General features: G+C 37.2%; 1 protein-coding gene, 1 non-coding gene and 1 pseudogene across 2 annotated transcripts in view; 2 read left to right on the top strand and 1 right to left on the bottom strand.

The window, feature by feature from the left end:
- Positions 1-10,956, top strand: part of Usp9y (ubiquitin specific peptidase 9, Y chromosome) — a 160,822-nt gene extending 149,866 nt beyond the window's left edge. The window contains exons 42-47 of the mRNA NM_148943.2: positions 1,846-2,066; positions 2,149-2,237; positions 5,148-5,304; positions 5,419-5,631; positions 6,449-6,544; positions 10,820-10,956. Of these exons, the coding sequence (NP_683745.2) occupies positions 1,846-2,066; positions 2,149-2,237; positions 5,148-5,304; positions 5,419-5,631; positions 6,449-6,544; positions 10,820-10,951 (908 nt within the window). The 3' untranslated portion in view covers positions 10,952-10,956. The remainder of the gene's footprint in view (positions 1-1,845; positions 2,067-2,148; positions 2,238-5,147; positions 5,305-5,418; positions 5,632-6,448; positions 6,545-10,819) is intronic.
- Gm25565 lies at positions 1,542-1,644 on the top strand. Its single transcript, XR_003953260.1, has one exon. It is a non-coding gene; the product is annotated as a U6 spliceosomal RNA (small nuclear RNA).
- Gm5377 (predicted gene 5377) lies at positions 15,096-18,910 on the bottom strand (annotated as a pseudogene).

Raw genomic sequence — 22,195 nt, 5'->3', positions numbered from 1 at the left:
CGCTTGCTAGTGTATGCAATGGTGTCATCGTTTGGAGGCTAATTACGGGATGGATCCCTGGATATGGCAGTCTCTAGATGGTCCATCATTTTGTCTCAACTCCATACTTTGTCTCTGTAACTCCTTCCAAGGGTGATTGTTTCAAAGTCTAAGAAGGGGCAAAGTGTCCACACTTTGGTCTTTGTTCTTCTTCAGAAAGAAGAAGAACATGTGTTTTGCAAATTGTATCTTATATCTCGGGTATACTAAGTTTCTGGGCTAATATCAACTTATCAGTGAGTACATATCATTTGAGTTATTTTATGATTGTGTTACCTCACTCAGGATAATGCCCTCCAGGTCCATCCATTTGCCTAGGAATTTCATAAATTCATTCTTTTTAATAGCTGAGTAGTATTCCATTGTGTAAATGTACCACATTTTCTGTATCCATTCCTCTGTTGGGGGACATCTGGGTTCTTTCCAGCTTCTGGCTATTATAAATAAGGCTGCTATGAACATAGTGGAGCATGTGTCCTTCATACCTGTTGGGACATCTTCTAAGTATATGCCCAGGAGAGGCATTGCTGGATCCTCCGGTAGTACTATGTCCAATTTTCTGAGGAACCGCCAGACTGATTTCCAGAGTGGTTGTACAAGCTTGCAATCCCACCAACAATGGAGGAGTGTTCCTCTTTCTCCACATCCTCGCCAGCATCTGCTGTCACCTGAATTTTTGATCTTAGCCATTCTGACTGGTGTGAGATGGAATCTCGGGGTTGTTTTGATTTGCATTTCTCTGATGATTAAGGATGTTGAACATTTTTTCAGGTGTTTCTCAGCCAGTTTATTGTTTAGAAGGAATTTTTTATTTTGGTTTGGTTTTTATACAGTGCCTTTTCCCTCCCCTTCCCTACCCTCCTTCCAGTTCCATCTTCTCTCACCTAGAATTCACTACATTGCTTAGCAATTCTCCAGTATTCCAACCATAAACTGTTAGCTTATTTATAATTCAAAGTGATCTCTTATAATCCAGATACTGATGCATAACTTTTAATATACTCATGTTCCATAGCATATGCATGAATGTCTGCAAAAATAATCAGGAGTCTATTCTCTCACCTAATCCACAGCAACCTATTGCTCGTAGGGCTTTTGAGATGGTTTTTTGGTAAAGATAGCTGAATGCCAAGCCTGAATCCTGAGTTTAATCCTTGGAAAACACATAGTAGAAGAGAATGGAGTTGTTCTCTGACACATAAACCTGCACGTCATGGCACTAGCACATGTATCCATAAAGAAATGTTACTTTTAGCCAGGCGTGGTGGCACATGTCTTTAATCTCAGCACTTGGGAGGCAGAGGCAGGCAGATTTCTGAGTTCGAGGCCAGCCTGGTCTACAGAGTGAGTTCCAGGACAGCCAGGGCTACACAGAGAAACACTGTCTCAAAAAAACAAAAAACAAAAAAAAATGTTACTTTTAAAAAGTGTCTATATATAATCATTACATGTAGTATGCCTTTATGTTAATCTTGATTTCTTTTTTTAATAAGGAGTTAAGGGTTCACTAGGTAGCAAATATACTAAATTTGGAACTATAAAGACAAGATTAGCATGACCCTTGCACAAAATGACATACAAATTAATAAAACATTCCATACTTTTTAAAAATTAAAAAGAATTGATAGCTTCATTTTTTCCAATTTTCAGAAACTACCTTTTTATGGTGTATCACTTGATCACTTTACTGAAATTTCTATTGTGCTTACTTAGATGATCAAACTGTATTGTTTGAAATAATATATCAGGCATTATAATTTTATGTAAAAGTGTATATATTTTTCACTAATAACAAATATGTTGCAGGTAACCCCCCTCTTCCAAATCCATTTGGTGACCCAAATTTATCACAACCGATAATGCCAATTCAGCAAAATGTGGCTGACATTTTATTTATGAGAACCACTTACATGAAGAAAGTTATTGAAGACTGCAGTAACTCAGAGGATACAGTCAAATTACTTCTCTTCTGCTGCTGGGAGAATCCCCAGTTTTCATGTTCTGTTCTTAGCGAACTGCTATGGCAGGTAAAACAAAGTAAATATATCTAATTTTATTTTATTCATAGTCCTTTAAGTACAATTTAATTATGCCTTTACTAATTTTTAGGTTGCACATTCACATGCATATGAACTTCAACCATATTTGGATCTACTTTTGCAAATTATTCTGTTTGAGGACTCCTGGCAAGCTCACAGGTATATATACCTTTATGCTAATAACATAATTAGTTCCACAAGTTCTAATAAGACTTGCATAAGTGTACTTTTACTTTTTTTTTTCTTTTTGGTTTTTCAAGACAGGGTTTCTTTGTATAGCACTGGCTGTCCTGGAACTCACTCTGTAGAGCAGGCTGACCTCAAACTCAGAAATTCGCCTGCCTCTGCTTCCCAAGTGCTAGGATTAAAGGCGTGCGCCACCACTGCCCGCCATACTTTTTACTTTTTTGGTATCCTTCTTAGTAGATTATTAGCTTAATTTTGTTTAAACTGCAGTTAAGAAAAAAATCTTTATTACAATATTGCATATAAATTAGAAATATTAGATTTCATAAATTAATACTTTGAAATTGTCATGCAGTTTACCTTAAATGTTAGTATAAATATCAACTGATTAATATTTTAGAAGATTATATTATGTTAATTTTTAAAACTATGGTTCAACAAATCACCTAATATTATACAAATTTTATGAACCAAAAACAATGAAGCAAAAGTTGTAAAGCTATTGTTAGTAATTTTCAATATTTCTCAGTTGTTTGTTTGGAGTAGTATTGTTTTAATTTGCCTTGATGCAATCTAATTTTTACTGATTTTTTTAGGAATTTCCAAAATATTATTTAAATGTCACTTTGGATGTTTACTCTTAATTAGTCACATTCTCCCCTATTGCTCTATCCAAAAAATGCTAATAATGTATGATATAATTATAATAAACAAAATTAAATAGTAAAATACAATAAACACAAATTAATATAGAAACACTAGACTTTTATGTGAGAAACTCAATGAACAGTATTCAGCAGTTATTTATAAAACATTTGCCTGCATATGTATCAAAAGATGGGCTAGTCGGCCATCACTGCAAAGAGAGGCCCATTGGACTTGTAAACTTTATATGCCCCAGTACAGGGGAATGCCAGGGCCAAAGAGGGGGAGTGGGTGGGTAGGGGAGTGGGGGGGTGGGTATGGGGGACTTTTGGTTTAGCATTGGAAATGTAAATGAGCTAAATACCTAATAAAAAATGGAAAAAAAATAAAATAAAATAAAATAAAATAAACATTTGCTTTGTCCAGATACTATTCTAGACATTTGCAGAACAAGTCGATGTTTGTATTGATCTAGTTGCTCATAAAACCACTTAGCAGTAATGATTACAGAACAAATTACACACTAAGGTCTCACACCTTAATTTTGTCAGAATAACTAAACTGTAAAGACTGAAATTTCTGTGTCAAACACAAAACAATTTGCTTTTTAGTTGAAACATAACAACAGTCTATTGAGTGAAATAAAAATATGACATAAAGGAAAACTTTCATATAATTTCAGTAAGTAATATTATAATCTACTGAGAAGAAAAACAATTAGGGAATGGAAAATTTTTAATTAGTAATTCAGATTATATTATTGCCAGTGAGAAGATTATTCTACATATCATATATTCCTAGTCCTAAAAACTTAAATTATTACATTGTGTGTTTGTGTTGTATATATGCACTTATTTTCTAATTAGATATTTTCTTCATTTACATTTCAAATGCTATCCTGAAAGTTCCCTATACCCTCCCCCCACCTTGCTCCCCTACCCACCCACTGCAGCTTCCTGGCCCCAGCATTCCCCTGTACTGGGGCATATTCTCTTCACAAGACCAAGAGCCTTTCTTCCCAATGATGGCCGACTAGGCCATCTTCTGCTACATATGCAGCTAGAGATAGGAGCTCTGGGGTTACTGGTTAGTTCATATTGTTTTTCCTCCTAAAGGGTTGCAGACCACTTTAGCTCCTTGGGTACTTTCTCTAGCTCCTCCATTGGGGACCCTGTGTTCCATCCAATAGATGACTGTGAGCATCCACTTCTGTATTCTGTATCAGGCACTGGCATAGCCTCACAAGAGAGCTACATAAAGGTCCTGTCAGCAAAATCTTGCTGGCAGTGTATATTCATTGATACCATAATGACCATATGGAGTTCAAAACAGAACTTAGGGAAGTCAGTTCTCCTCTCCCAGAACGTCTTGGGGACTTAGGTCATCATTCTTTATGGCAAGCACATTACTTGATGTTCCATTTCAGGAGCCCTAAAGTTATCTTTTACCACCAATGTTTTCATTCATTGGGTCTTCTGAAATTCACTTGCTTATCTTCTGAAATGCAATGTTTTGTTGTTGTTGTTTGCTTGCCTATTTAGATTCATTGAATATATATTATGAGTAGTTTATTATTAATATATATTATTTTATATATGAGTGTTTTCCCTACATTTATGTGATACACACATGCAAAATACCCTCAAAAGCCAGAAGAGAGTATTAAGTCTCATGGAACTGGAGTTACAGATGGCCACCATGTGGGTACTCTAAACCTCTGAGCCATCTCTCCTTCCTGCTAAAATACAGTCATTAAAAATAAGCTAACAGGACTAAAAGAAAAGAGACTTGTTTAGCTTGAATAATAGTGTAATATCATCCTCCATAATTCTTTTAATGGTTCACTTAAATACATTTTAATATTACATTAAAGTTTACATTAATAGTTTGGAAGAGATCAAAACCTTAACAGGGGTTAAGACTAGAATGCTAGACAGCTTTACAGCTTCTCAATTCTGTCTTTGACAAGCAATTTAATCACTATATTTGTTTTCTTATGTACTAAATGGATATGTTACTAATGTTTCCTACTTGAAAAACTGTGTAATTACCTCAAAATCATTGATTGACAAACAAGAGATATTTAAAGTATTGGCTACAGCCAGATGTGATTTGGGATACAGGGATAAGTATATCTCTTTGAGTTCAATGCTTGTCTGATCTGAGATTAAAAAGAAGTTAGAACAGTTATGTTCCTTCTAGCTGTTATAGTTTTCTTTTGCTTTGACATCTTTTCAGAATTCATAATGCACTTAAAGGAATTCCAAATGATCAAGATGGACTGTTTGATACAATCCAGCACTCTAAAAATCACCATCAAAAAAGAGCCTATCAATGTATAAAATGGATGGTAACTCTCTTTAACAGTTGTCCTGTTGCCTACCAGATCTTGCAGGTAAAAGTTCTTTTTACAGTTGTATGAAACTCTGACTCAAATTTTTCATAGAAAACACAAATTTTTGAGTTTCCATTTGTTTCTTGACATACATAGTTTTGCTTTCTGTTGAAGGGTAATGGAGACCTTAAAAATAAGTGGACTTGGGCTATGGAATGGCTTGGAGATGAACTTGAAAGAAAACCATATTCTGGCAATCCTCAATACACTTACAGCAACTGGTCTCCTCCAGTACAAAGCAATGAAACAGCAAATGGTTATTTTTTAGAGAAATCTCATAGTGCAAAAATGAAACTTACAAAAGCTTGTGATCTGTATCCAGAAGAGGTAAATAATAAAAGCCATTAATGAAAGAAAAGTAACTTATTTTATAAGCCAGTGCTCATGTATTTATGAGTATGTACATATTGGATTATGCTTCTATCTGTTTTGAATTAATGGATATGTGACTAACATAATTTAGCCGGGTATAGTGGCACATCCATTTTTTTATTCTATTGGTTATATTATTTATGTACATTTCAAATGTTATCCTCTTTACCTGTTAAACCTTCTGTCCCATCCCGTGTTCCTCCTGTTTCTATGAAGGTGCTTATCCACCCACCCACTCCCACCTCACCTCCCTGGCATTCCTCTACTGGATCATCTTAATCCCAGCATTTGGGAGACTGGTGGATCTCTTCAGTTTGCTACTTGGCTTTGTCTCAGTAGCAATTTATAGGCCTCTAGAGGTACATACAAGACATTTCTCAAAAAACAAAACTTACAGTTTATTGTACAATGTGCAATTGTCTGAAACATAAATCTGCAAGGACTCAATTGTGTATTTTACTTGAAAGTGTTAGAGTAAATAAAAATATATTGAAGAGGCCAACTTTGTGCACTCAGTTGTTGTTTAAAACAAATGAGGGAGATTAAATTTTATTTTTAAAATTTATTTTAATAACTAAATTATTTTTGTTCCTTTTTGATTTTGAGAAGATTTTGATTGATTGTTTGATTCATTTTATAGGGTATGAGAGAAACAGAGTTTTATGTAACCCAAGGTGGCCTCAAACTCACTGTGTACTTGAGAATGAGCGTGTGTTGATTCACCCTCCGCATTTTTGAACCACACCCACTTTCTTAATTTCTTGTAAATTAGGACCCTGATGACCAAGATGCCCTCGATGAACATGTGTCACATGCACCACAAGATAGAACATTTTATCTTTATTCACACAGATCTCACTATCAACAGGTAAGCAGATTTTTTTTTCATTCCCCTGTTCACCTTTTATAATTTCCTTCATTTTATAAATATGTGTAATTTATGACTTCAACTTTTCCCAGACAACAAAAAAAGCACATTTGTTCTAGAATCATCCTGTAAAATGTTTGCTTTGACCCTGCTAGTGCCTTGTGCTCCTGCTACCTTAATTGAGATGTATGAAAAATGTAAATTCTGTGACATCTGTTACCAGTATAGTGTTAATAATTATGAGTGCAACAGCAGAAACAGAACTGTCCTAATTACTCTAAATTCAGAGGAAGTAAAAGTATTTTTAAAATGTTTAGTAAATTGGGGACTTGGCAGTATGACTGACTCCATTGGTAAAGATATTTACTTTGGAAAGCCTGCTTTGATTCCTGAAACTCCTGTAAATATGTCAGAATAGAACCAACTACAAAGGTGACCTTTCCCACATCTATCCCTACATGCCTGATTATATATACAGTAATTTAAAGTTAGGTCCCTTAAGTCTGCATAATAACATCTGGTGCAATAGCCTGCCTGTTGAATTCCAGCATTAGATGGTAGAGACAAAAGGGTTTTATTGACTGGCTGGTGTAGCCAAATAGGTTTTAGTTTTAGTGTGCAATTCTGTTTTGTTTTGTTTTGTTTTGTTTTAATAAAATAAAAGCTAGTGCCTGTAATAAGATTTAAGTAAAGTCCTTTCAATATACAAACCTGTTGACCTAAGTTTGATCCCTGCAGATCACATACATAAAGACAAAAGAGAAAATTTCATAGAGTTGACCTCCATACATTGACTGGTACCTTCACTCATGTGTGTATCACAATAATAATAAAAATGTATTCTTTATTGATTGTATGTGTGCATGCATAAGAATATATATGAAAGTCAGAGGGAATTTTACTGAACTAAGTTGTGTCATTTCTACATTGTGAGTTCCAGAGATCAAACTCAGGTGTTCAGGGTTGATGGAAAGACTTCCTGGAGGCAACTCTCCAGCCCAATAAGTTTTCTGTTGTTTGAGAATTTCAACCATATATGAGTTTTGGCCAAATATACTTCTACTCTTGGAGTTTTTGTAATTTGGTTGGTTTCACTCTGTAGCCTTTTTAGCCTGGAATTTGCCACAAATTCATGACTGCCTCTGCTTCCTTAGTGCTGGAATTGAAGGGGTGCATCACCACACCGGGTGATACGTTCTTTTTTAGACCATTTACTGCACAGGTTTAGGTTTAGGACTATCCACTGGAGCATGAGTACCCTACCAAAGTCTGTATCCCTAAAGAAAACTTCTCTCCCACCTCAGCCATTAGTTGCTTCAGCTAAGGATGACCATTCATGAGCCCATCCCAGATTCATGGTAGGATTTTGTCTGGCTCAATATTGTACAAGAAGTTACAGCTGCAGTGAGTTCTTACAAACAGTGGTACTGTCGTATCTGAAAATGCTTCCACAGAAGATATCTACTACCTCTAAGACTTAACAGATTCCTCTTACCTGGTTATTGTTCTTTGGAAACATTATGGTGAGAGATGTTACAGAGGTCTTGTGTATAGCTGAGCATTTTACAGTTTTTTAAACACATTAAATATTTTATTTATTATAATATAATAAACATATTATTATATATGATGTTACGTATTATGAAAAGTATAACATGGGGGCTGGAGAGATGGCTCAGTGGTTAAGAGCACTGACTGCTCTTCCAAAGGTCCTGAGTTCAATTCCCAACAACCATATGGTGGCTCATAACTATCTGTAATGAGATCTGATGCCCTCTTCTGGTGTATTTGAAGACAGCTACAGAGTATTCATATAAAAAGAATAAATCTTAAAGAAAAAAAATAAAAGAATAACATGATAACCCAATATATCAAATATATTTTATTTATTATATATTGTAGCATAATATGCATGTTATATATGTCATATGGATATAAAATTATATATATTATATATAATATGTTATAAGATATAATTTGATTTTCCTCTCTTTTTCTTTTTTTTTTTTTGAATGGATATTTTCTTTATTTACATTTCAAATGTTTTCCCCTTTCCAGATCTCCCCATTGGTTTCCCTTATCCCATACCTCCTCTCCCGGCATCTATGAGACTACCCCCCCAACCCATCCACTCCCATCCTTCTAATCTGTCTTCCATCTCCAAGGGGACTACTCTCGGTCATTGAACACCCTCAGGCTCAAGGGCTCCTCATCCCACTGATGAACAATTCATATAGCAATCTACATTTTACAGTTTTTTATTCTCTATAGTTTGACCAGTTCTGAGTCACTTTTATAACAGTTTGCTAAGGAAAAGAAAACAGAATGGCAAGACAAGTCAGGGAAAGTAAAGAGAGGGCAGAAAGAGTTTCTCTGGTGAACTTTGAGACCTACACTACTTAAAGATTCTTCCTTGGGACCTGTAATCAGCCACAGGTTCTTGTTCCCATTAGAAGTAGCAGGAATGAAACTTTCTTGTAAACTGGGACTTAAATCGAATCAGAAAATGGTTCGATAACCCTATAATATATTATCACTGTTGTACAGTGGGCAGCAACTTACAGTGTCTAAAGGAGACATATACTCACATAGTGTAACTTCATCTAAAGTCTTTATATATGTGTATCCATTTCATGAAGCATCTGAAATTTTCATGTGGCCTTTTAAATGTTGTGTTTTTAAACTGCCCCTCTGTATCCTGCCCTTTTCTCTTTTTTTAAAGATTTATTCATCTAATATATGTGAGTACACTGTAGTTGTCTTCAGACACACCAAAAGAGAGCATGAGATTCCATTACAGATGGTTGTGAGCCACCATGTGGTTGCGGGAAATTGAACTCAGGACCTCTGGAAGTGCAGTCAGTGCTCTTAACCATGGAGCCAGCTCTCCATGCTCTTCTTTCTTTTGCCCCAATAAAAACTCTCTGGACCATCCTCATCCTCCCTTTGTACCACCACCTGTGTTGTACCTTCTCTATCCCATGAAATCTGCCCTCTATAGCAATTTTCTAGTACTTCTACAAGTACTCTAGCTTGCATATTTAAAGATTCAAAGGTGGAATTCATATAAGAAAACATGTACTATTTTTCTTTTAAGTCTGAATTATGTCACTCTGGTTATTTCCAGCCCCATCCATTTTTCTGCAAATTTCCTTTTTATTTTTCTTTACAGGTGGATACAATTTCATTGCACATGTGTACCACATTTTTTTACCATCCATTCATCCACTGGCCGACATGCAACATTTTTCCATATTCTGTCTAAGTCATATGTCCAGTCCTTACTGGCTAATTATGAATAGAACACTAGTGACCATAGATAAACACATATTTCTATCGTAGGATGTAGAGTACTTTGGGATAAATGCCCAGAAGTGATATAGCTAGATCATGTGACAGTTCTATTTGCAGATTTTTTGAAGAACCTCCAAATATTAAAATTGAAAAAAATTCAACAAAATAGAGACCAGCTGATAAAGATACTGCATATCAGTCTTGGGCCTGCACACATGTTTGTACATGAGCACATACTAAACATGGGGTTGGGGCAGGAAATGCTTTTGAAACTTTACTTGAAAGAAAAAAAGGCTGAGGAGTTCTGAGAATGATGAAGAGATTATTATAACATTAAATCAGGAGTGTTACATAATTCAGTTCCGTTGTTCTTAAGTTTAGTATATACAATAATAGTTTGAAAGAGCTTGTTTGCCTGCCAAATCACACAAAAAGATTCTCAGCTAAGTAAGTATATTTAAAACCTTAAAGATTTACTGTTCTAGCTCTATAAAAGGTGGATGCATAACTGTGATTCCCACATTTCACCCAAACAGCTATGGGAACATTGTAATTGAAGCCATCCGGGTTCACACAGTAGCAAAATTTTGTTTGACAAAAAAGCATCTCTACTAAGTCTGCAAGAGATACCATGGTAGCTCTGGAAACTATACTTTTTACCTGGTCCTGGCTCTGGAGTGACACTACTGTTATCAGAGTTAGAGATGAATATTCTTACATGCTTTTGCCTGTTCTTTCTCTCTACAAATATAGCTCAAAGATAATTTGCTCAAAGGTTTGTATATACTTGTTTTCTCAGATGGTACTGACTTTAACATAGGAATCAGTTTGTTTCTTAACAGCTACATGAAAAAAATTATTTAAAGAAATACCAAGTTTTAATAACATTTTAATCTACTTTATAAAACTTGAGCATATGCTTTAAATTTTAATTGTAATTTTTGAAAAGTTTAACCTGGAGATATTCTTTCACCCTCCTAGAATTATGTACCTGAACAGCCGTTTTCAGGTCCAGCATCACATCACTTGAATAACCCTCAGAAAAATGATAAACCACAAGAAACTCATGAAAGCAATGAAGAAATATCTTCATGTCTAATAAAAGATCAGTAACACAAGTAATTATCTGGTGTTTTGTATCTATATATTCTGGTCTTATATTAAAAAATTTTTTCTATACTTGGTTAGTATTTAAAACTATAAATATTTGCCAAACAAACCTGAGTGAAAAGTATATGCTGTGTAATTTACTGTGGTTATATACATGACCTGCAGTGAAATATGTATGGTGTTTAATTCTTTTTTTTTATTATTATTAGGTATTTTCCTCGTTTACATTTTCAATGCTATCCCAAAGGTCCCCCATACCCACCCCTCCAATCCCCTACCCACCCACTCCCCCTTTTTGGCCCTGGCGTTCCCCTGTACTGGGGCATATAAAGTTTGCAAGTCCAATGGGCCTCTCTTTCCAGTGATGGCCGACTAGGCCATCTTTTCATACATATGCAGCTAGAGTCAAGAGCTCCGGGGTACTGGTTAGTTCAGAATGTTGTTCCACCTATATGGTTGCAGATCCCTTTAGCTCCTTGGATACTTTCTCTAGCTCCTCCATTGGGGGCCCTGTGATCCATCCAATAGCTGACTGTGAGCATCCACTTCTGTGTTTGCTAGGCCCCAGCATAGTCTCACAAGAGACAGCTATATCTGGGTCCTTTCAGCAAAATCTTGTTAGTGTATGCAAAGGTGTCAGCATTTGGAAGCTGATTATGGGATGGATCCCTGCATATGGCAATCACTAGATGGTCCATCCTTTCGTCACAGCTCCAAATTTTGTCTCTGTAACTCCTTCCATGGGTGTTTTGTTCCCATTTCTAAGAAAGGGTAAAGTGTCCACACTTTGGTCTTCGTTCTTCTTGAATTTCATGCATTTGGCAAGTTGTATCTTATATCTTGGGTATCCTAAGTTTCTGGGCTAATATCCACTTATCAGTGAGTACATATTGTGCGAGTTCCTTTGTGATTGGGTTACCTCACTCAGGATGATGCCCTCCAGGTCCATCCATTTGCCTAGGAATTTCATAAATTCATTCTTTTTAATAGCTGAGTAGTACTCCATTGTGTAAATGTACCACATTTTCTGTATCAATTCCTCTGTTGAGGGGCATCTGGGTTCTTTCCAGCTTCTGGCTATTATAAACAAGGCTGCTATGAACATAGTGGAGCATGTGTTCTTCTTACCGGTTGGGACATCTTCTGGATATATGCCCAGGAGACGTATTGCGGGATCCTCTGGTAGTACTATGCCCAATACTAATACACAAATGGAAGATAAATGTACAATAGAGATTTTTGACTATTAATTCTCATTCTCAAGAGAGTGACAACAAATACACAACTTTTTTTTCCATACCAGAATGTGTAGAAGTATAATAGAAGATAGACAGGCAGGCAGGCAGAGAAATAGATTTTGGTAGAATTTATTAGGTTAAGCTTTGAAGACTTTTCTCTGCAGTATTGTGAATTAAATGGATATCAGAATCCACAACATTTTGAAATGTCATTTTCCAATATATCTGGCTTATTTTCTAGTAATTATCAATATTACTTGGCAGCAACACTTACCATTTTTCTTTGTCCACTCTCCAAAACTGTTATTGTTAGATAGAAGGCTTAGTAAATATAGTAACTACTTAATAAAAATAATTCTGAGAATATATTGAAACATTTCAAACTTAACATTCTCAGACATTCTCAAATTAATAGTATTTTTATTTATTTTTATTAGATATTTTCTTTATATACATTTCAAATGCTATCCCAAAAGTCCCCCGTACCCTCCCCCACTCCCCTACCCACCCACTCCCACCTCTTGGCCCTGGTGTTCCCTGTACTGGGGCATATAAAGTTTGCAAGACCTCTCTTTCCACTGATGGCCGACTAGGGACACAAGCTCTGGGGGATACTGGTTAGTTCTTATTTTTCTTCCACCCATAGTGTTGCAGACCCCTTTAGTTCCTTGGGTACTTTCTCTAGCTTCTCCATTGGGGGCCCTGTGTTCCATCTTATAGATGACTGATCATCCACTTCTGTGTTTGCCAGGCACTGGAATATCCTCATACGAGACAGCTATATCAGGGTCCCTTCAGCAAAATCTTGCTGGCATATGGAATAGTGTCTGGGTTTGGTGGCTGATTATGTGATGGATCTCCGGGTGGGGTATTATCTGGATAGTCCATCCTTTCGTCTTAAAATACCCATGAAAGGAGTTACAGAGACTCTTAAACGCGTTCTCACGACCGGCCAGGAAGAACACAACAAACCAGAATCTTCTGCGGCAAAACTTTATTGCTTACATCTTCAGGAGCAGGAGCGCAAGCCCCCAAGCCCAAAAACGAAAGCCCCCAAAACGAAAACGAAACCCCGTCCCTATTTAGGAGAATTATCCTCCGCCTAGGACGCATCACTCCCTGATTGGCTGCAGCCCATGGCCGAGTTGACGTCACGGGAAAGGCAGAGTACATGTAGTGGTAAAATACCCTTGGCACATGCGCAGATTATTTGTTTACCACTTAGAACACAGGATGTCAGCGCCATCTTGTGACGGCGAATGTGGGGGCGGCTCCCAACAAGAGACAAAATTAATAGTATTTTTAAGTAGTAATTTTAATATGTGTCGTACTTTGGAAGCTCTCTAAAATACAAATATTCTTACAAGCAATACAACCTGAATTAATATATTTCTGTTTGTGTTCTAGAAATTATTTTGCTGGATTCACAAATATAATTTAAGAAAAATCATTCTCTGTTGTTTTGTTATTTTTTAAAACTACATATTTTTTTAATACTACACATTTGGTCTATGCAGAGCATACTTTGGTTTTACACTGACTTCATTTCAGATATGTTTAGCTTTTGTAGATATAAAAATTTGTCCTGTTAAAAGAAAACAGGATATCAGTACTATTTAAATTTCCTTACGTAATCATCTTACATTTATATAATGAATTCTTATTAATAATAGTTCTATTGTAAAAGAAAAAAGGCATGAGAACTAAATTAGTTAATAAGCATTTTACACAGATACTAATTTCACCTTTCACAGTGATACCTTTAAATGCCCATAGTCTTTAGGGCTGACCCTGTAACCTGTAATGTGATAAGCACATTTGATATATTTCTTGGCCCATTGTTAGTCAGAATGAGCTATAAAGTCTTTTTCTTAGTCTAAAAATGCAAATTATTGTCAAATTTGCTACTAATATATTGAAACAGTATTTGAGTATGCAAAGCCCAACTTTTATTGATTGTAATGTTGTTGCTCTATGATAAGTATTTTCATTACATTACCCCCTCTGTTCATGGTCATAGGCATTTTTCTGCTGTGTTCTGTAATACAAATGATTCTTGGTATTTTTCCATGATGTACAGAAAGAAATATATCCACATTCACCCTACTGGATTGCTTTAGTTTTATGATGAGATAACCACCTGTGTATATAAATGCCAGTTCCAGTCATTTTCTGTCTGATAAAGAATTCCTGTAAAGAATGTCAGGTTTTTCTAATTTAGTTTGCCATAATGATTTCCGTAGAACACTGCCATGTCTATCTGCTCTGTTATTTAATAATACTATTTTCTAAGGTCTACATGGGCAGTCCATGGGCAGACCATGAGCTAAGAGAAAACTCCATTAATATATAAGATATATGATTTCTGTTTATAGTCCATTTATTGCTTAATCACTCTTTCAACTTGTAGTCAATAGGCTACATCTATACAGTATTCTGTTTAACTTCTTTGGTGTCATTTTTAGTATTAGCAGCACTTTGTTTTGCAAGGGAAAAGTTACAGGTAAAAGCTCAGTATTTTATGACACTATTCCTGAGAAGTTGAGAACAAACATGGGCTCACTGTAGATAAAAACCTACAGAACACAGAAATAAGCATGCCACCAAAGTCTAACTTGTTGAACTGATAGGAATAACAGAAGAAATAACTTGAAGACACTGAATTGCCAAAAACCTACCTCATCAGAAACCTAGAGCATACTGCACAATCTGTAGCCAGTTCAACAGGTTAGAGAGTATCCTTTCCAGGTTACCTTGCCTAAGAGTGTCTCAGTAGGTCCCTTACTGATTTGAAGGTTGGCTTCCCCTTTTCACTTCCCCTGTCACATAACTCCAAATCCCAAGTATCTCTGCTTATACATGTGCACTTATAAATACTCTAAGTTCTTGGACATAGGCATCACATTCCTGAGTTTTTCCTTTTATTTATAAAGCAGAGAAACAAATCCTTGCGTGGAAACATCCCCAATATGCTATAATATCACATAGTATTTCCCCAGAATATAAATTTGGACGTAGTCACCTTTGTGGACTTAGTCTTATCCAGTTTGAACATACAGTGGTAGCAAACATTATTTAAAATGTTTCGCCTGTGTACGGGAAATGGTGGAAAATAAGGGGATGAGAAATAGATGTAACCAAACCTATTCCAAATTCTTTTTCCTCACTCACATGACTCAGATGTTCAGTGCTTGAGTCAGTCCACACAATAAACTTGGGAACCTGAGAAATGTGATCATTTGGCTCTAGAGGAATGGTTTTCAACGTTCTTAATGCTTCAAAAACTTTAATACAGTTCCTCATGTTGTATTGACCCCCAGCCATAAAATTATTTTCCTTTCTACCTCATAATTTTTGCTACTGTTATGAATCATAATGTAAATATGTGTTTTCTGATGGTCTTAGGCAACCCCTGTGAAGAGGTCTTTTAACACACAAAGGTTCAGCCTCAGGTGCTTCAGAGAAATTTTACTGAAGTTGACCTCCTCACCAGCTGCTGAGTTTTGAAAGAAGGACTCTGCTATCTTGAGCTCATGAGGGCTTATAGCACTATACAGAATCTGTACACTGACCAGAAAGCCTAGGTGGGCATCATGAGAGCCAAAGAGGAACTGAAAAGCTTTTTGCTGGCTCATTGGGACCTCAGGAGTAGCCAGAGGTGAAGATCTACCTTTTTTACAACATGTCTGCACAAACTGTAGCATCTGCTTTCTGAGCAAAGTTTCTGAAATGTCTCTGAAACCTAGATACCCCTCTTGTGGACTGTTTTAAAATAACTGCTTTTATGTATTTTCTCTCTCTCTCTCTCTCACAGAGACACACACATAAACACAGGGTCTGTGCAATGGGCCAATCATACAAAAAATACTCTCACTTCTCTAAATTATAGATCTAACCTTACTTTTGAAATATGTTAATAATCTAAATGGGGAAGAGAGTTGAAGTGTTGTTTCTTTTTATACTTATGTTGATGGATAGCCACCAAGCATAATATTATTTACAAAAAAAATCAAGCTCCTCAAATCTAAAAAAGCTCTCAAGTCAAACATCCTCTGTAAATACTTGTACTGGCTAGTTTTTGTGTCAACTTGATACAGTTGGAGTTATCACAGAAAAAGGAGCTTCAGTTGAGGAAATGCCTCTATGAGATCCAACTGTAAGGCATTTTCTCAGTTAGTAATCAAGGGGGAATGGCCCCTTGTGGGTGGGACCATCTCTGGGCTGGTAGTCTTGGGTTCTATTAAGAGAGCAGGGGGAGCAAGCCAGTAAATAACACCCTTCCATGGCCTCTGCATCAGCTCCTGCTTTCTGACCTGCTTGAGTTCCAGTCCTGACTTCCTTTGGTGATGAACAGCAGTATGGAAATGTAAGCTGAATAAACCCTTTCCTCCCCAACTTGCTTCTTGGTCATAATGTTTGTGCAGGAATAGAAACCCTAACTAAGACAATGCTGCATTGAAATGATGACTAAAGTTTGTACCATTGGCCCCTTTTGGTTATGTGCATCATGTTAGTCAATCAGCTGTGGCTGTCCCATGAATTCTTCATGGGTAGTGCAACCAGTTAGAGAGTATATAAAATATTATACATAAAAAACTTTCACATCCTTTGGATGTTTGCAGTTGATCATAACTTTGTGGTTACCTTTCCACAGCATAAATTTTAAAAACATCACACACAGAGAGAGAGACCCATATATATAAATGGCATTCATGAGTAAATCATATACTTTGACCACATCTAGCCCTCTCTCCAGGATTCCCTTTTCTTTCTCCACAGTTCTACTTCTCCTTTCATGTCACCTCTCCCTGCCATCCCGTGTGTGTGTGTGTGTGTGTGTGTGTGTCTTTGTGTGCTTGTGTGTCTATGTGTCTGTGTGTGTATATGTGTCTCAGTGTGTGTGTGTCTCAGTGTGTGTGTGTCTGTGTGTCTTTGTGTGTTTGTGTGTCTATGTGTGAATATGTGTCTCAGTTTCTGTGTGTCTGTGTGTGTGTGATATATGTTTCTATATAAACTCTATAATCTACAAATGAAAGAAAACATAATACTAATCTTTTTTAGTCTGCCTTATTTTTCTTAATGTGATAATTTACAATGATATCCATTTTCCTATGAACAAAATAATTTTATTCTTTATGGCTGAATAAAACTGTATTATGTGGAATGAATATCATATTTTATCTATTATTTGTTGATGGACATCTAGGCTGATTCCATAAGTAGGCTGTTGTGGATAGACTTCAGTAAACATGGATGCACAAGGACTTACATGCCTTCAGATATATAACCATAAGTCATGTGCTAGTACCTCCATACTCATTTTCATACTGGGTAATTTACAATTCTAAGCAGCAGCTTATAAAGGTTCATCTCTCCACTCTTCCCCAGCACCTGCTCTTTTTTTTTTCTTGAATTCATTCCAGAGTTCACTCGTGTGTTCTGTTTCATTGCATGCTTTTATAATTACTGCCTTACTCTCTTTATCTGAGTTTTATCTAACTTGTTTTTACTGGAATCTGTTACTGTGGAATTGATCATTTTCAGTGGGTTGATGCTGTCCTGATTTTTTTTATGTTTTGTGTGTTTCTGCATTGAGAAATAAATTCTATTGGATTTAAGAGACAGGGAGGGAGGGAGGGAGGGAGGGAGGGAGGGAGGGAGGGAGGGAGGGAGGGAGGGAGGGAAGGAAGGAAGGAAGGAAGGAAGGAAGGAAGGAAGGAAGGAAGGAAGGAAGGAAGGAAGGAAGGAAGGAGGGAAGGAAGGAAGGAAGGAAGGAGTGGCATTCATCCAATCATACACCATCCAGAAAGAGTAGTGCATAGGACTAAACTCCATGAGGCACAAAATAGGTGGGCCCATCCTCAGGGCAGTCCATCATCTTCAAGACTTAATGCCAGTTGAGAGGTAGGCATGGCCAATCTGAGCTGTCCTCTCTATGTTAAGTTCATCTTCCTCTTCTGCTTCCTCTTCCTCTTCCATTGTTTTCCTGTACACTGGGTTGTAAAAATTCATGTTGTTCTGCTTCCAGTTTCTCCAGATAAGGTACCTGCTCATACACAGCATGGCTATTACCACTATGGACACAATGCCCCCAATGATAGTTGAACCCATCTGGCTGACTCATTCCCATAGTGCTGAGAGTGGTTGCTGGTTGCAGGGCTCAGGGTAGATGGGCTGATAGGGGAAGTCCTAGGGACGTTAACCGAGTGTGGGACAGCAGCTGTTTGGCTTGGTGTCTCTGTACTGTGGATCTGGTAGGTAGGATTGTGGATGGTTGTCCCAGGGGCTCTTGTGGTAGCAGGTACTGTCCTTGTCATGGCAGATGCTAAGGTTGTAGTTGTGCTCAGTAGCATCTCTTCATGTCTGGTCCCTGCCACATTGTGTCAGGACAGGCAAATGTGTACTTGGGAGAGTGACTGGAAATCTGAGGAGCAGGAAGTTACAGGTATTCACAGTCGCCTTTGGGCTGAGCATTCAGTTCACAGGCATCTGCAGCCTTTGGCTGCTTCAGCTTATGGAAGATTACAATGTCATGTGCGTTATTGAGGCTCTCAGCCAGGATGGAGATCTCCAAGCCATTGAGCCAATTTGCACTGAAAATGGCCTCATTCTCCAGACCTGTCCAGAATACCTTGTCCTCAAATACAGCTACACCAAAAAGGTGACTCAGGAAGTCAGTGGAGAAAATGAGCATCTTTTTGTTGCCTCCATTGAAGTCAATGCTTCTGTACACTGGGTTGTCAAAATCCATGCTCTTGGTGTTCTTCTGCTTCCAGTTTTTCCAGATGATGGAAACTGTGTCACAATGTCCCTTATATTCAGAACTAAGCAGGCGTTTTTTGTTTGTTTGTTTGTTTGTTTGTTTGTGTGTTTGTTTGTTTTTAGAAAAAGCCATTTTTACTATATTAATCCCTCCAATCCATGAGCATGGGAGATCGTTCCATCTTCTGAGATCTTTGATTTCTTTCTTCAGAGAACTGAAGTTCTTGTCATACAGATCTTTCACTTGAATGATTAGAGTCACACCAAAGTATTTTATATTATTTGTGACTATTGTTCAGGGTGTTGTTTGCCTAATTTCTTTCTCAGCCTATTTATCCTTTGAGTAGAGGAAGGCTATTGATTTGTTTGAGTTAATTGTGTATCCATCCACTTTGCTGAAGTTATTTAACAGGTTTAGGAGTTCTCTGGTGGAATTTTTAGGGTCACTTATATATACTATCATCTGCAAATAGTGATATTTTGACTTCTTTCTTTCCAATTTGTATCCCTTTGATCTCCTTTTGTTTTCTAATTACTCTGGCTAGAACTTTAAGTACTATGTTGAATAGATAGGGAGAGAGTGGGCAGCCTTGCCTACTCCCTGATTTTACTGAGATTATTTCAAGTTTCTCTCAATTCAGTTTGATGTAGGCTACTGGGTTGCTGGATATTGCTTTTATCATGTTTAGGTATGAACCTTGAATTCCTGATCTTTCCAAGACTTTTAACATGAAAGGATGCTGAATTTTGTTAAATGCTTTCTCAGCATCTAGTGAGATGATCATGTTGTTTTTATCTTTGAGTTTGTTTATAGTGGATTACGTTGATAGGTTTCTATATATTGAACCATCGCTGCATCCCTGTGATGACACCTACTTAATCATGATGGATGATTGTTTTGATATGTTCTTGGATTCAGTTTTCGAGAATTTAATTGAGTATATTTGCATAGATAGTCATATGTGAAATTGGTCTGAAGTTCTCTTTCTTTGTTGGGTCTTTGTGTGGTTTAGGTATAAGCATAACTGTGCCTTCTTCATAGAATGAATTGGGTAGTGTTCTGTCTGTTTCTATTTTGTGGAATAGTTTGAAGAGTATTGGTATTAGATCTTCTATGAAGGTCTGATAGAATTCTGCACTAAATTCATCTGGCGTTGTTGTTGTTGTTGTTGTTGTTGTTGTTGTTGTTGTTGTTGTTGGGAAACAGTAAAAAAGATAGCCATCTTATCAGAAGCAATCTACAGATTCAATGCAATCCCCATCAAAATTCCAATTCAATTCTTCATAGAGCTAGAAAGAGCAATTTGCAAATGCATATGGAATAACAGAAACCCAAAATAGCAGAAACTATTCTCAACAATAAAGTAATTTCTAGGGGAATCGTCATCCCTGACCTCGAGCTGTATTAAAGAGCAATAGTGACCAAAACTGTATGTATTGGTGAAAAAACAGGCAGGTTGATCAATGGAATAGAATTGAAGATTCAGAAATGAACCCCAAAGAAGCTAAAACCTCCCAGTGGAAAATGGACACATTTTCAACAAATGGTGCTGGTTCAACCAGTGGTCAGCATGTAGAAGAATGCACATTGATCCATTCTTATGTCCTTGTACAAAGCTCAAGTACAAGTGGATCAAGAAACTCCACATAAAACCAGATACACTGAAACTAATAGAAGAGAAAGTGGGGAAGATAACATATGGGCACAGGGGAAAAGTTCCTGAACAGAACACCAATAGCTTGTCGACCAAATGGGACCTCATAAAATTGCAAAGCTTCTGTAAGGCAAAAGATATTGTACTAGGATAAAACAGCAACCAACAGATTGGGAAAAGATCTTTACCAAACATCGAATAGAGGGCTAATATCCAATAAATAAAAAGAACTCAAAAAGTTAGACTCCAGAGAACCAAATAACTCTATTTTTTAAAAAATGGAGTTGAGAGCTAAACTTAATATGCACAACTGAGGGATGTTAAATGGCTGAGAAGGACCTAAAGAAATGTTCGACATACTTAGTCATCAGGGAAATGCAAATCAAAACAACCCTGAGATTCCACCTCACACCAGTCAGACTGGCTAAGTTCAAAAACTCAGGTGACAGCAGATGCTGGCAAGGTTGTGGAGAAAGAGGAACACTCCTCCATTGTTGGTGATAGTACAAGCTGGTACAACCACTCTGAATATGAGTTTGGAGGTTCTTCAGAAAACTGGAGTTAGTACTATTTGAAGATCCAGCAATACACTCCTAGGCACATACCCAGAAGATGCTCCAACATGTAATAAGGGCACATGCTCCACTATGTTCATAGCAGCCTTATTTATAATACCCAGAAGCTGAAAAGAACCCAGATGTCCCTCAAAAGAGGAATGGATACAGAAAATATGGGACATTTACACAATGGAGTACTACTCAGGAGTTAAAAACAATGACCTCATGAAATTCTTAGGCAAATGGATGGAACTAGAAAATATCATCCTGAGTAAGGTAACCCTGTCACAAAAGAACACAAATGATATGTACTCACTGATAAGTGTATGTTAACCCAAAAGTTCAGAATACCCAAGATGCAATTCACAGACCACATGAAACTCATAAAGATGAAAGACAAAAGTGTGGATACTTCGATCCTTTTTAGAAGTGGGAACAAAATACAGGAGCAAATACAGAGACAACGTGTGGAGCAGAGACTGAAGAAAAGGCCATTTAGTGACTGCCCCACCTGGAGATCCATCCAATGTACAGTCACCAAACCCAGACACTATTGTGGGTGCCAACAAGAGCTTGCTGACAGAATCCTGATATAGCTGTCTCCTGAGAGGCTCTGCCAGTGCCTGACAAATACAAAAGTGGATTCTCTCAGCCTACCATTGGACTGAACACAGCGTCCCCAATGAAGGAGCTAGAAAAAGTACCCAAGGAGCCAAAGGGATTTGAAGCCCCAACATTATGAACCAACCAGACGACCAGACCCTAGAAATCCCAGGGATTAAACCACCCACCAAAGAGCAGACATGGTGGAACTCATGGCTCCAGCAAGATATGTAGCAGAGGATGGCCTAGTCAGTCATAAATGTGAGGAAAGGACCTTGGTCCTGTGAAGGTTCTATGCCCCAGTATAGGGAAATGCCAGGGACAGGAATGGGGGTGGGGGTGGGGTTTGGGGGGGGGGGTGAGAAGGGGTTTCAGAGGGGAAACCAGGAAAGGGGATAACATTTGAAAAGTAAATAATGAAAATATCTAATA

This window comes from Mus musculus, chromosome Y, assembly GCF_000001635.26.
Source record: "Mus musculus strain C57BL/6J chromosome Y, GRCm38.p6 C57BL/6J".
In the NCBI taxonomy this organism is placed as follows: Eukaryota; Metazoa; Chordata; class Mammalia; order Rodentia; family Muridae; genus Mus; species Mus musculus.
This window is presented reverse-complemented; position numbering and strand designations above follow the sequence as displayed.